This window comes from Pleurodeles waltl, chromosome 10 (assembly GCF_031143425.1).
Source record: "Pleurodeles waltl isolate 20211129_DDA chromosome 10, aPleWal1.hap1.20221129, whole genome shotgun sequence".
Taxonomy (NCBI): domain Eukaryota; kingdom Metazoa; phylum Chordata; class Amphibia; order Caudata; family Salamandridae; genus Pleurodeles; species Pleurodeles waltl.
In genome coordinates, this window is record NC_090449.1 from 80,139,741 (window position 1) to 80,152,508 (window position 12,768).

Sequence of the window (12,768 nt, forward strand, 5' to 3'; positions counted from 1 at the left end):
GGAGTTGTGGTGCCACATTCTCTGTGTTTAGTATATTAGCCATTTTCGGAAACCAAAGTCCACCCCTAATGACACAGCCCAATTTTGAGATGATTAGGGCTATTGAGAGGCAATTACAAGCCTAAAAAAACATGTTCAGCTGGAAGAAGCCCTTCTTTACCACTGCTCCCATGGGGGTACTTCTGGAAAGATTCACGTGAAATAGCACGCAGAGCGTTTCCACTGTTTAAGCAGCTGTTAATTAAAATAATTATTTTACCCCCTGCCCACAGGCTTCCATACCTTCCCTCCTCCGGCAATGGTTATTAGCTATGCATCTGACATCACATTGGCACTGGGAGAATAGCAAATATGTAACAATCATAGGCAGGATAACAAACACTTACCTTTTTAAATACCAAAGTACAAAACAGAACAAAGATACTACTTCATTTATTGGCATTATAGAACAAAAGCTAGGGAACAACATACATGGTCTAAGATATATGTATAGAGCAAGAAAGAGTGTAAGATTGGATACTTAGGTTGTACTCTGAAAGGTCTCACCAACGTAGATTAAAAGAAAATATTAGACTTATTAACGTTGTATTAGGTTGCTTATTAACAGGTTTAGCCTGTAGGTTAAGGATTTGAAGCTGAATTAGTTGTGTGATGGTGACAAAATAGTTAGATGTTTTGAGAATATTTGGGTTCAGATGTGTTTTATAAACTGATATTGTCAAAAATAAATATTTCGACTAAACAAAGTTTGAGTATTTAGTAAATCCTTTGTGTTTCAGAATGTTTTTTTTTCGGGGGCTATTAGACTCGATTTGCTCGTGTCCCTCCTGGACCTTTCCTTGCTTATTGTTTCCCCCACTTACCAATGTTTTTCAAGAATCCTGTGAGTTTCTTGGCAGTCTCTTCCATAGTCAGGTCATACCGTGCAGCAAGTGATGCCAAGGACTGCGGTGAAACTGAAACCACCACCAGTTTCTGTTGGCTGGGATCTGCATTCTGGGAAGAAGGAAGCTTTTGGCGTCAAATGCTTTCAACTCAACTAGGTCACATACTTCGTTTCCATACCAAGTCACAAAATGAACAATTGGGCATGATGTTCAATATAAAGATTAAAATATATATATTTATTTTAAATGTCTTTCAGAAGTTATCAATAAATAGCATTTAATTTCTTGGTCAAGGTGGAGTATTTTATGCAGCCAGCCAGCACTTTATAATTGGATCATTTTTACCAAAGTATTACACGTCAAAATATGCACTCGAAATAGTTATGACCTTTCAAGTCTTAACTTGGCAACCAAGTACGAAAGCAGTGGAGAGGATTATCGTACTAATAATTGGATGATCCCACTCTTGTGCTTAATGTGCCACACACTGAGCGAGTTGCACGTTAAGCAGAAATACCATTTACTTAAAGAAGAGTAAAATAATCCTATACAAACCCAATCTCTCAGGACTGAGCTGGGGACATCAAGCATCTTTTACCAATACAAAAGAAAACAGACCTCAGAAACTGTTAAATTAAATTAGGCATGCAGTCCTTAACTTTAATTCCCTGCTCATATCTACTCCTGCAAATTTATAGTTGATGTCGGAGGGCTGCAAGAGGTAGGAATAGTAAGTAAGTGAAAGCACTGGGTTCTTCATCTAATATCACTCATCCTCACACCATAAAGTAGAACCATCTTCTACATGCATTGCTACTTATGTGTCAAAAATAAACCTCAGCCCAAATATGGCATGAGATCAGAATCATGTGGTATGAAATCCTTGCCACTCATACAGAGGTTTTATTGTCTAGGGACCCTAGCTTATTTGGAATGGAAGAAAGTTGGTCAGGATGTTTGATGCACTTATTCAGATGAAAACACTTGACTACATTGGGCTCTTCGTCAATACGTATAGGTTCAAACTTTATATTTCTTAAAAAATGTACAGTCCATAATTTCCGTGCCACCTACACCTCCTAATAAGGAAAGGCTTTACATGTGTTGATATCAAGGGGACCACTGACCTTTTAACCATGAAAGGGCCTTAAGACGCCTTGAATTCCGGAACGCGTGGATACTTTACCACGGAAGAAATGCAGATACCCATCAGGCCTCAATACATTAACAGGAAGCAATTTCTAGACTCTTTTGGGTCAGCTGAAAGGCGCATGTACATCAGTTAGGAGCTTCTAGGAGTAGCTCTTGCTATCCCCTGGCTTGCCCTATGCTACCCGTGGTCTCAACTGTATGTAATAAAGGATAAGAGTGGGAAAAGTTTAGAATGGGGCACAAGACAGAAGTGATGAGAGATTAAACCAATTTGCACTAGCTATTGAGCCTCAGAATTGTTGAATGAATGCAGTGCATCAAATTAAGGGACAGAAGTCAGAAAGTAGTTAGAAAACAGGTTATCACAGTACTCCGATGATACCCTCCTAGACACAACAGTCACACAGACAATTCCATAGTTGCTTTCAATTTTCCACAAGTTTGTGTAACACTTAGAGTAACGGATTAATTGGATTAAATCCTGTGTGTTGGGACAAAAAATTGATACAAACCAAGACCATCAAAGTAACTGAAAAGGGGTTTCAATACACTGTGTTAGAAGTTATTAGAGGTAAAGCTAGAGTTCTCAAATGCAATTTACAGGGCACTGTGAAAATATCAGGCAACGTCAAACTTCCAATCAAAATATTGAGAACTGTCACATTTAAAATTATATCACTACACAAATTAATACACAGAACTCAAAACAGTCCAAATCCAGTCTCAGATACCTTGTTAAAAAAACTGATAGAACCCCAGGCCTTACTATCGGATGGGTATCCTCACAAAATTACATTTGTGACGCATTAGGGAACCATATAAACCAGGGGCACCGTACTACCCAATTTCAAACTATATTACTTGACAATATGAGTAATTAACAATTGGGTTCTTGCTGTAGTGGAGGGCTTACACCTACAGGTAGACACACTAACCATGAGTAGATGGGTAAGGGCACACACAGGAGCACAAGTAATGACTGGTATGGCGTAAAGTCATATCACTCACAGGCAGGCACTGAAAGGTCATGACACCAATACTCTAGTGCATGGGAACTGTACTAAGTGATATAGCCAAGCCAAAAGGACTTCAAAGGTGGGACAACATCTCCATATCATAGTTTGGGGACATAATAGGAGAGGATGAACTGAAAACTTTTAATCAAACGCAAGAAGAATACAACATTTTACTCTCCCAAGCATTTCAGTAATTACTGAAACATGCCCTAGCTCATGCGCAAAATACTAGCCAAATCTACCTGAGACACCCCCACCCTAGAATACACAATCATGGCAAGGAGGCTGACTAGGGCCACCTGAAAGTCTACTATTTCGGAGAAGCTTGTGGGAAATAGACAGAGGGACATCTGAGGAAGTGTATTGAAAGCCTGTGTTGATGGATCCGAGGCCTGGCTGACAGCCCATCCAATTCAAAATCCTACACAAAGCGTACTGCAATAGGATTAGGCTGCATAAGCTATAGAAACTTGAAACATGAGGAAGGATAGCGAAACTCTGGAAATGAAGGGTTATCCAGATGTATTGAAGTGAAATAATAGAATTGTTGGCAAAAATAGGTACAAGCGTCCCTATGACACTCCAGTTCATAATACTGGCAATACTTAATAATGTTTACTTAGCACAAAAACAAACTCATGCTTTGTTTCTTCGGCTCAAAATTGCAAACATGACATTGCAGTGAGTGAGGAAACTAATATGGCACGTATGATCAAGATGGTGCAGTGGGATGCATGACAACTTAACTGATGATACAAACAGACAGATGTTACGGAAATGTAGGGAAATCTGGGGGTTGCGCAGGATTTATTATGGATCTGATGACACAGAGGGGAACAATCTCCCAGCCTCCATTTATTAAATTATGAAGTAGCAGTGTTGGGCGAAGGTAACCTATTGGCAGGAATTACAGAACACCTCTTAGCTGGATATGACTATACATAAACGCACTCTGTATGGAACTGGTCTGAATACCGTAATGCTACACAGTGTTACTGTTATAAATTAAATATTTACTCACAAATATATAGCAAATTAAATACTTCGGGAAGAAAAAAAAATTGTGGGAAAAGCAGTGATCAGTCTGATGCGATTACGTACATTGCTAAGATAATGGTGTTCACCTGCACAGCAAGTCCTTTTCTCATTGAAACTCCAATTATAGCTGCACAGACACCATGCAGGTCAGTGAATTCCAAATTTGTAAGATGTCTGCAGCTAAAGCATTAGGTACATTTGTGTACGGATTGCTCCCCCTTTGCTTCGCCATCTGTTGGAGCTTTTCAATTCTAAGACTACGAAAGACTTCAAAACACTTTCCGTAGAAAATGCTCTTCTTTTTTCGGCTACATTTAACTTGGAAAATAATGATTTTACTAAAACTTAGAAGGCTTCTATAAGCAAGATTCTGCAAACCTCCAGCCGTACTGTTACACGCTGCCAAATCTTATAAATATTGCAGTATTCAACAAATCTTAAACCAGCTGTCTTACTTTGTTTGACTTTAATACTTTGAAAATCTCCTCGTGGCTTTGCTGTGTGATTAGTACGCTTTCTGCGGACGTTACGCAGCCACTGCAGGCTAAGCAGTCGTTCAGAGTGATCTTTGCCTTCTCAAGCTTCTGTGCTCCACCATCCTGCAAAACAATAACAGGAAATCAGTAGCTCCTTCGTATGCAGTTCTTTACAGTTATGATCCCTTTTTGTCATAGCTAAAACCTGGACAAGCCTTCGGTAAACAATAGCTATGGAAATTAAATGGAGAAGAAGGCCCAGTAAATTTACTTAGTTATTACGTTAAAATTACAACATAAAGGGACCTAACTATAGGTGAATGTGTACGATGCACCACAGCAAAATATCGTCATAAGGCATTTTTATTAGGATTGAGCGTGGTTCTGAAGTTGTCCCATCAGCCTCCAATTCTATCCATTTTATCCTTATCCGCCAGTTAGAGCTTTCTTCTTATCTAGTCTTTTGTGTATTTTGGCACCAGACCTGCCATTTTTCAGGCATTAACTTCTAATTCAGGTCATTCCCGTTGCAGCCATTGTGTCTTATTATATAACCCTTCTATTTTTGTCAACGAAAGTAGAAAGTAAGACTTACACTGCACTTCTTAAAGCCAGAAGAGAAGTCCCAGTCCATGCCATCATGAGGCAAATACCTCAAATCTCTGAGCCTGGTTTGCTGGGTCACGAATGGAACAGAACTCCATTATGTAGCCATGTTAAGCTATATCATCCTTATTTTTGAGCATTGTGAAAGTTACGTAATTTTTTGTCTTTTGCGTTAAATTAATGAGATTTAAACAATCACATTTGATACAGGTCTGAAGCATTGTACCAAATCCTATTTTTGTTTGAAGCATCCCCTTTATTTGCTTGTGGATAACATGAAGCATTAAACATATGAGGAAGAAGCAAAGGAGACAAAAGAAGAGACAGGAGAGAGAAGAGAGAGGAGAGAGACTTTCTCTCATGATATAGGTATATGAAGTAGCATTTACTAAAACAAGCATTGCAAAGTCAAAACGTCAGACTTTAGCAAGCTGCTGCAGCAGTTACTGTTATTAATGCAATCATATGCCACAAATAATATAAAAAGGAAAAAATACAAGTCACTGCCTAAACATGAGGGCTATAGGCCATACACCTTTAATAAAAAAGGTACATAAAAAACAGATGGCACATCATCTCAATAGAAGAGTATGGATGTTTCCTAACGAGGTTCTGAAAATATTTTTAGTTTTAGACACAGAGGAAAAAATTATTCTTATTGGCATAAGGAAAAGCTGTTTTGGCTTTAAATTACTGTACACTGAAGACCTTGTTCGAACACTGAAGGATGACTACAAAAGAACAAAATGATAAATAATGGAAATAAAAATTCTTTGTTAAAGGTAAGCATTGGAACAGTAGCCCAGGCAATGCAGTGCCTTCTTTTTGGGCGGATGTGCACATAATAAGAAAGTTCTTTTGCCACTCATAGTTCAAGATAATCAATGGCTGATCTTTGCCACAAGTTATATGCTATGGTGGGCAGAATAAAAATGTAAATGCAGCTGAACAGACCAGTGGATGAAGAGAGCCGACACACTGCTCGGAATGTATGCTTTTATTTAGGATTTATTTATTTTTATTCCATGAAGCTTGTGCACAACTAAAGCTGCCTCTACGCCAGACGTAAAAGCATTCGGTTAGAGACCATGCTACAGAGGGAGAAGAATGAAGATTTGTACAATACAAAATTTGACAATACAGTGAGTTAAAATCAATTACAAGAGAGGTAACGAACCTGATACATTTTTATATACAAAGGCGACTAAACATTTTTCAAAACGTGCTGTGCAGGTCTGGTGTGTTTGAAATAATGCAATCCACCCAGAGTCTGCGACATGCAACACATGGTGTGCTGAATTCCTGTTTCCTTATGTACCACACAGGGATCTACGTCATGCAGGGCAGGCAGATTCAAAGGTAACCTTTCAAAAGAAGACTGACTACTTCATTGCACATGGCACCGATGCAATAAGAACTCGTATTGAGAAGTGGTCTGCATGCCTGCTCAGAGGCCTCAATGAATGCCTTACAAGGTAGAAGGACGAGTTCAGAAAGTCAGTTTCCATCGCAAAGGGGGTGGTGGGATGTAGTCATATGGCCAAACCACCTGTTTCTGCATCTCCAGGAATCTATCCAGAATGATGAAGATGCATCACGCAAATTGCCTTTATAGATTCAACAATGTACCATTTCAAAGGACTCTGTGTGGGGAATGGCGGTTAAGACAGACAAGAGGACTACATTTTAACAAGCCAAGTTTAATTTCTATTTCAGATGGTGTATATACGTTGCCATTTGGGAAGCTATCTGCCTAAACTAAAGAACATTGAAGCAGAAGGTCTTGTAAGTCATCTCAATGAAGGGCACACTAGCATTTGAACAGTACAACACATTCAATCTAATATCACAGGATTAGAGTCCAGTTCCTCTGCATTAAGAAAGAAAGAATAGGCTTTTTTTTAAAAAAGGAGCAAATCCAGGAAATAACACCGGTCATGATGAGGCCAGATTTGAGCTTCAAACGAATTAGCTGGGTTAGCAGACTTGTATAAAAATCAGTCTCTTTGAGGTTCTAACACTGTTCGATCAAAAAGAAAAAAAAATATCTGACCTGGTTAACCTGAAAGTAATTCCCATCATCTTCGATCCGGATCTTTGCTGTGGATTTTCCAGGCTTCTTTTCAACTTTAATCGGCTTTATGCAGTCCTGAACAGATTAAAACAAATTAAGTAAACACATCTTTTGTTTGTAACGCAATATGAGCAGCTGAGGAATCAGAAAAGCATGAAAGCATTCAACAATTGCTTTCAATTTAATCCCGATTACAAATGTATCAGGTTACAAGTACTGAGTTGCGGAACTTGAGGTCTTCTAAGAGGGACAAAGTCAACATGAATTCTTATAATGGACTTAACTCTTGAGGGTGCCAAACACGATATCTGCATACTTTTTTTTCTTCCAGCAGGAGCACAGCTCCACCACCCATATCTGAGCCCTTTTCCAGTTTGCTTAACAATAAATGCAATGGTCTCGCCCAACAAAGATGACCACAGTCCATGGTCCCTGGCTGCTTTGTAGCATCCATGTGTGCTGGGTCACTCCTCAAAGTGCAATGAGGAGCTGGAGGAGGGGTCTCATTTCACAACCTGCACTTGGGCCCAAGCAGCCCAGAGACTGAAGGCACCAACAAGGCCTAACGTCATTTGCTGGATACAAGGATACACATGCAGAGCGGTCCTTTATAGTTCTGGATGCCTCAATGTGGTTCACTAATTACAGAATATATAAAAAGATTCTTGTCAAAGAAAATCAATGTTGAAGTTCGGGAGGAAATTAACAAATTTTGCTACATGGAAGGCTGAGCAGATGGCTGTCATTAGAGCAGATTTAACGTAACATATCTCCTCTCATTAATTTTAACAGCAAAGTGTCCAAAAACCATGCATCATTTCTAGAGTACGGAACAAAACCCTTAAAACAGTTCAGACAAATACGACGCAGGCAGATGAGTTATGGGAAAGGGGCAGTCAAATCATATGCAGCTCTCCACGTTGATGCCTTTTCACTTACCCCACCCCCAAAAAGTGGTGTATGAGTAGGTATTTTAAGTCACCAAACTTTACTTGAATACCACTGTAAATCAGTGGCCTCACATACAAATGGCTCGCCTCTTGCCTCTGTGACCACTCATTCTCAATTGCATGGACTCCAAGACAAACTTCCACCCGTCTACCAGCTGGCACTGCACATTGCTCAGACTTAGGCCCTCTCAGTTTCTCACTCTACGGTTCTGACTTCTGGGGATATCTTCTCACTTGGGACATCCCATGCGCCCTAGCTCTTATCACACACTGCAACCTACCTCACTAATATCAGACAATGGATGGCATTACTGTCAGATACTACACTCCTCTAAAATTAAGATCCTAAACTTTGCATCGTCAAAAACATTGATGAAATGTCCATTTTTAGTAAGGTAAGCTCTTTATTCAACAAGTAACACACCTGCAACATTCTATCCTCCGGCAAAATTAGATCAGGTCTGCTCAACTGCCCCATCCCAACTTTACCACTGACACAGAGCTGGACTGTTCTATCTGGCAGAGGAATGAGGGGTGGGTAGGTTATGAAAAAAGGGGAAGGAGATACCAAACAAGCGGAAAACTATACTACAGCAAGCACCAATCAAATCTAATTGACACTGTGCACTCACCCCCTCGCCCTCCCATGCCCCCAATTCTGTGAACTTTGCCTCCTCGACCAGAAACCTTGGGGTTCTCTTTAAGCCTCCATTACTAGGTCAGTCATGTCAGCATGTTTCCAGTTACTGAATATGCAAGCTACGCTCACATATATCATTCAACACAGCTAAAACCAAACCTAATCAACTCAATATCATTCCGTAGACCTGACTATGATAATAGTCTTTTAGCTAATTGCCACTTTAATCCTTCACAGCTGTAGATAAAAGTAATACACTTTGCTACAGATTACCCAAGCTTCAGCATTTTCACACCAGGGCCATAGGCTCACCGGCAAGAAAGTGGCCCTACACAAGTCACCAACACTTGTTTTGAAACCTGTAAATGGTCTGGCCCCAACTTACTGTAGGAAGTTGGCTCTGTATGCACTATTTCAAAGTAAGGAATAGTATGCACAGAGTCCAAGGGTTCCCCTTCGAGGAAAGATAGTGGCAAAAAGAGATAATACTAATGCTCTATTTTGTGGTAGTGTGGTCGAGCAGTAGGCTTATCAAAGGAGTAGTGTTAAGCATTTGTTGTACACACACAGGCAATAAATGAGGAACACACAATCAAAGACAATTCCAGGCCAATAGGTTTCTGTATAGAAAAATATCTTTTCATAGTTTATTTTAAGAACCACAGGTTCAAATTTTACATGTAATACTTCAAATGAAAGGTATTGCAGGTAAGTACTTTAGGAAAATTGAATAATCAAATTAGCATATACAGTCTTCACATAAATCACATATAGCTATTTTAAAACTAGACACAGTGCAATTTTCACAGTTCCTAGGGGGAGTAAGAGTTTGTTAGTTCTTGCAGGTAAGTAAACCACCTACGGGGTTCAAGTTTGGGTCCAAGGTAGCCCACCGTTGGGGGTTCAGAGCAACCCCAAAGTTACCACACCAGCAGCTCAGGGCCGGTCAGGTGCAGAGTTCAAAGTGGTGCCCAAAACACATAGGCTTCAATGGAGAAGGGGGTGCCCCGGTTCCAGTCTGCCAGCAGGTAAGTACCCTCGTCTTCGGAGGACAGACCAGGGGGGTTTTGTAGGGCACCGGGGGGACACAAGTTAGCACAGAAAGTACACCCTCAGCAGCACGGGGGCGGCCGGGTGCAGTGTGCAAACACGCGTCTGGTTTGTCGTTGAAATCAATGGGAGACCAAGGGGTCTCTTCAGCAATGCAGGCAGGCAAGGGGGGGGCTCCTTGGGGTACCACCACCTGGGCAAGGGAGAGGGCCTTCTGCGGGTCACTCCTGCACTGGAGTTCGGATCCTTCAGGTCCTGGGGGCTGCGGGTGCAGAGTCTTTTCCAGGCGTCGGGATCTGAGAACAGACAGTCGCGGTCAGGGGGAGCCTCGGGATTCCCTCTGCAGGCGTCGCTGTGGGGGCTCAGGGGGGGCAACTCTGGCTACTCACGGCCTCGTAGTCGCTGGGGAGTCCTCCCTGAAGTGTTTGTTCTCCACAAGTCGAGCCGGGGGCGTCGGGTGCAGAGTAGCAAGTCTCATGCTTCCGGCGGGAAACGCAGTTGTTTTAAAGTTGCTCCTTTGGAAACAAAGTTGCAGTCTTGGGTGAACAGAGCCGCTGTCCTCGGGAGTTTCTTGGTCCTTCTAGAGCAGGGCAGTCCTCTGAGGATTCAGAGGTCGCTGGTCCCTGGGGAAAGCGTCACTGGAGCAGTGTCTTTAGAAGTGGGGAGACAGGCCGGTAGAGCTGGGGCCAAAGCAGTTGGTGTCTCCGTCTTCTCTGCAGGGTTTTTCAGCTTAGCAGTCCTCTTCTTCTTAGGTTGCAGGAATCGGAGTTCCTAGGTTCTGGGGAGCCCTTAAATACTAAATTTAAGGGCGTGTTTAGGTCTGGGGGGTTAGTAGCCAATGGCTACTAGCCCTGAGAGTGGGTACACCCTCTTTGTGCCTCCTCCCAAGGGGAGGGGGTCACATTCCTATCCCTATTGGGGGAATCCTCCATCTGCAAGATGGAGGATTTCTAAAAGTCAGAGTCACCTCAGCTCAGGACACCTTAGGGGCTGTCCTGACTGGCCAGTGACTCCTCCTTGTTATTCTCATTATCTCCTCCAGCCTTGCCGCCAAAAGGGGGGCCGTGGCCGGAGGGGGCGGGCAACTCCACTAGCTGGAGTGCCCTGTGGTGCTGTAACAAAGGGGGTGAGCCTTTGAGGCTCACCGCCAGGTGTTACAGTCCTGCAAGCATCTCCACCCAGTACAGGCTTTGTTACTAGCCACAGAGTGACAAAGGAACTCTCCCCATGTGGCCAGCAACATGTCTCGAGCGTGGCAGGCTGCTAAAACCAGTCAGCCTACACGGGTAGTTGGTTAAGGTTTCAGGGGGCACCTCTAAGGTGCCCTCTGGGATGTATGTTACAATAAAATGTACACTGGCATCAGTGAGCATTTATTGTGCTGAGAAGTTTGATACCAAACTTCCCAGTTTTCAGTTTAGCCATTATGGTGATGTGGAGTTCGTGTTTGACAGACTCCCAGACCATATACTCTTATGGCTACCCTGCACTTACAATGTCTAAGGTTTTGCTTAGACACTGTAGGGGCACAGTGCTCATGCACTGGTGCCCTCACCTATGGTATAGTGCACCCTGCCTTAGGGCTGTAAGGCCTGCTAGAGGGGTGACTTATCTATACTGCATAGGCAGTGTGAGGTTGGCATGGCACCCTGAGGGGAGTGCCATGTCGACTTACTCGTTTTGTCCTCACCAGCACACACAAGCTGACAAGCAGTGTGTCTGTGCTGAATGAGGGGTCCCCAGGGTGGCATAAGACATGCTGCATCCCTTAGAGACCTTCCCTGGCATCAGGGCCCTTGGTACCAGGGGTACCAGTTACAAGGGACTTACCTGGATGCCAGGGTGTGCCAATTGTGAAAACAAAAGTACAGGTTAGGGAAAGAACACTGGTGCTGGGGCCTGGTTAGCAGGCCTCAGCACACTTTCAAATCAAAACATAGCATCAGCAAAGGCAAAAAGTCAGGGGGTAACCATGCCAAGGAGGCATTTCCTTACACCCCCCCCCCCCCCCCCCAAACGAAAGAGGATGAGACTAACCTTTCCCAAGAGAGTCTTCATTTTCTAAGTGGAAGAACCTGGAAAGGCCATCTGCATTGGCATGGGCAGTCCCAGGTCTGTGTTCCACTATAAAGTCCATTCCCTGTAGGGAGATGGACCACCTCAACAGTTTTGGATTTTCACCTTTCATTTGCATCAGCCATCTGAGAGGTCTGTGGTCAGTTTGAACTACAAAGTGAGTACCAAAGAGGTATGGTCTCAGCTTCTTCAGGGACCAAACTACAGCAAAGGCCTCCCTCTCAATGGCACTCCAACGCTGCTCCCTGGGGAGTAACCTCCTGCTAATGAAAGCAACAGGCTGGTCAAGGCCATCTTCATTTGTTTGGGACAAAACTGCCCCTATCCCATGTTCAGAGGCATCTGTCTGCACAATGAACTGCTTGGAGTAATCTGGAGCTTTTAGAACTGACGCTGTGCACATTGCTTGTTTCAGGGTGTCAAAGGCCTGTTGGCATTCTACAGTCCAGTTTACCTTCTTGGGCATTTTCTTGGGGGTAAGTTCTGTGAGGGCTGTCACTATGGATCCATATCCCTTCACAAACCTCCTGTAGTACCCAGTCAAGCCAAGGAATGCCCTGACTTGAGTCTGGGTTTTTGGAGCTGCCCAGTCCAGAATAGTCTGGATCGTAGGCTGGAGCGGCTGAACTTGGCCTCCACCTACAAGGTGTCCCAAGTAAACCACAGTTCCCTGCCGTATCTGGCATTTGGATGCCTTGATAGAGAGGCCAGCCGATTGCAGAGCCTTCAAAACCTTCTTCAGGTGGACCAGGTGATGCTGCCAGTTGGAGCTAAAGACAGCAATATCGTCAAGATAAGCTGCA

At 42.9% G+C, this 12,768-nt stretch overlaps 1 protein-coding gene across 1 annotated transcript in view; it reads right to left on the reverse strand.

Moving 5' to 3' along the window:
- CIAO3 (cytosolic iron-sulfur assembly component 3) overlaps positions 1-12,768 on the reverse strand; it is a 124,239-nt gene that overhangs the window by 83,682 nt on the left and 27,789 nt on the right. The window contains exons 2-4 of the mRNA XM_069209807.1: positions 7,229-7,324; positions 4,549-4,692; positions 864-996 (exon numbers count right to left, since the gene is read on the reverse strand). Of these exons, the coding sequence (XP_069065908.1) occupies positions 864-996; positions 4,549-4,692; positions 7,229-7,324 (373 nt within the window). The remainder of the gene's footprint in view (positions 1-863; positions 997-4,548; positions 4,693-7,228; positions 7,325-12,768) is intronic.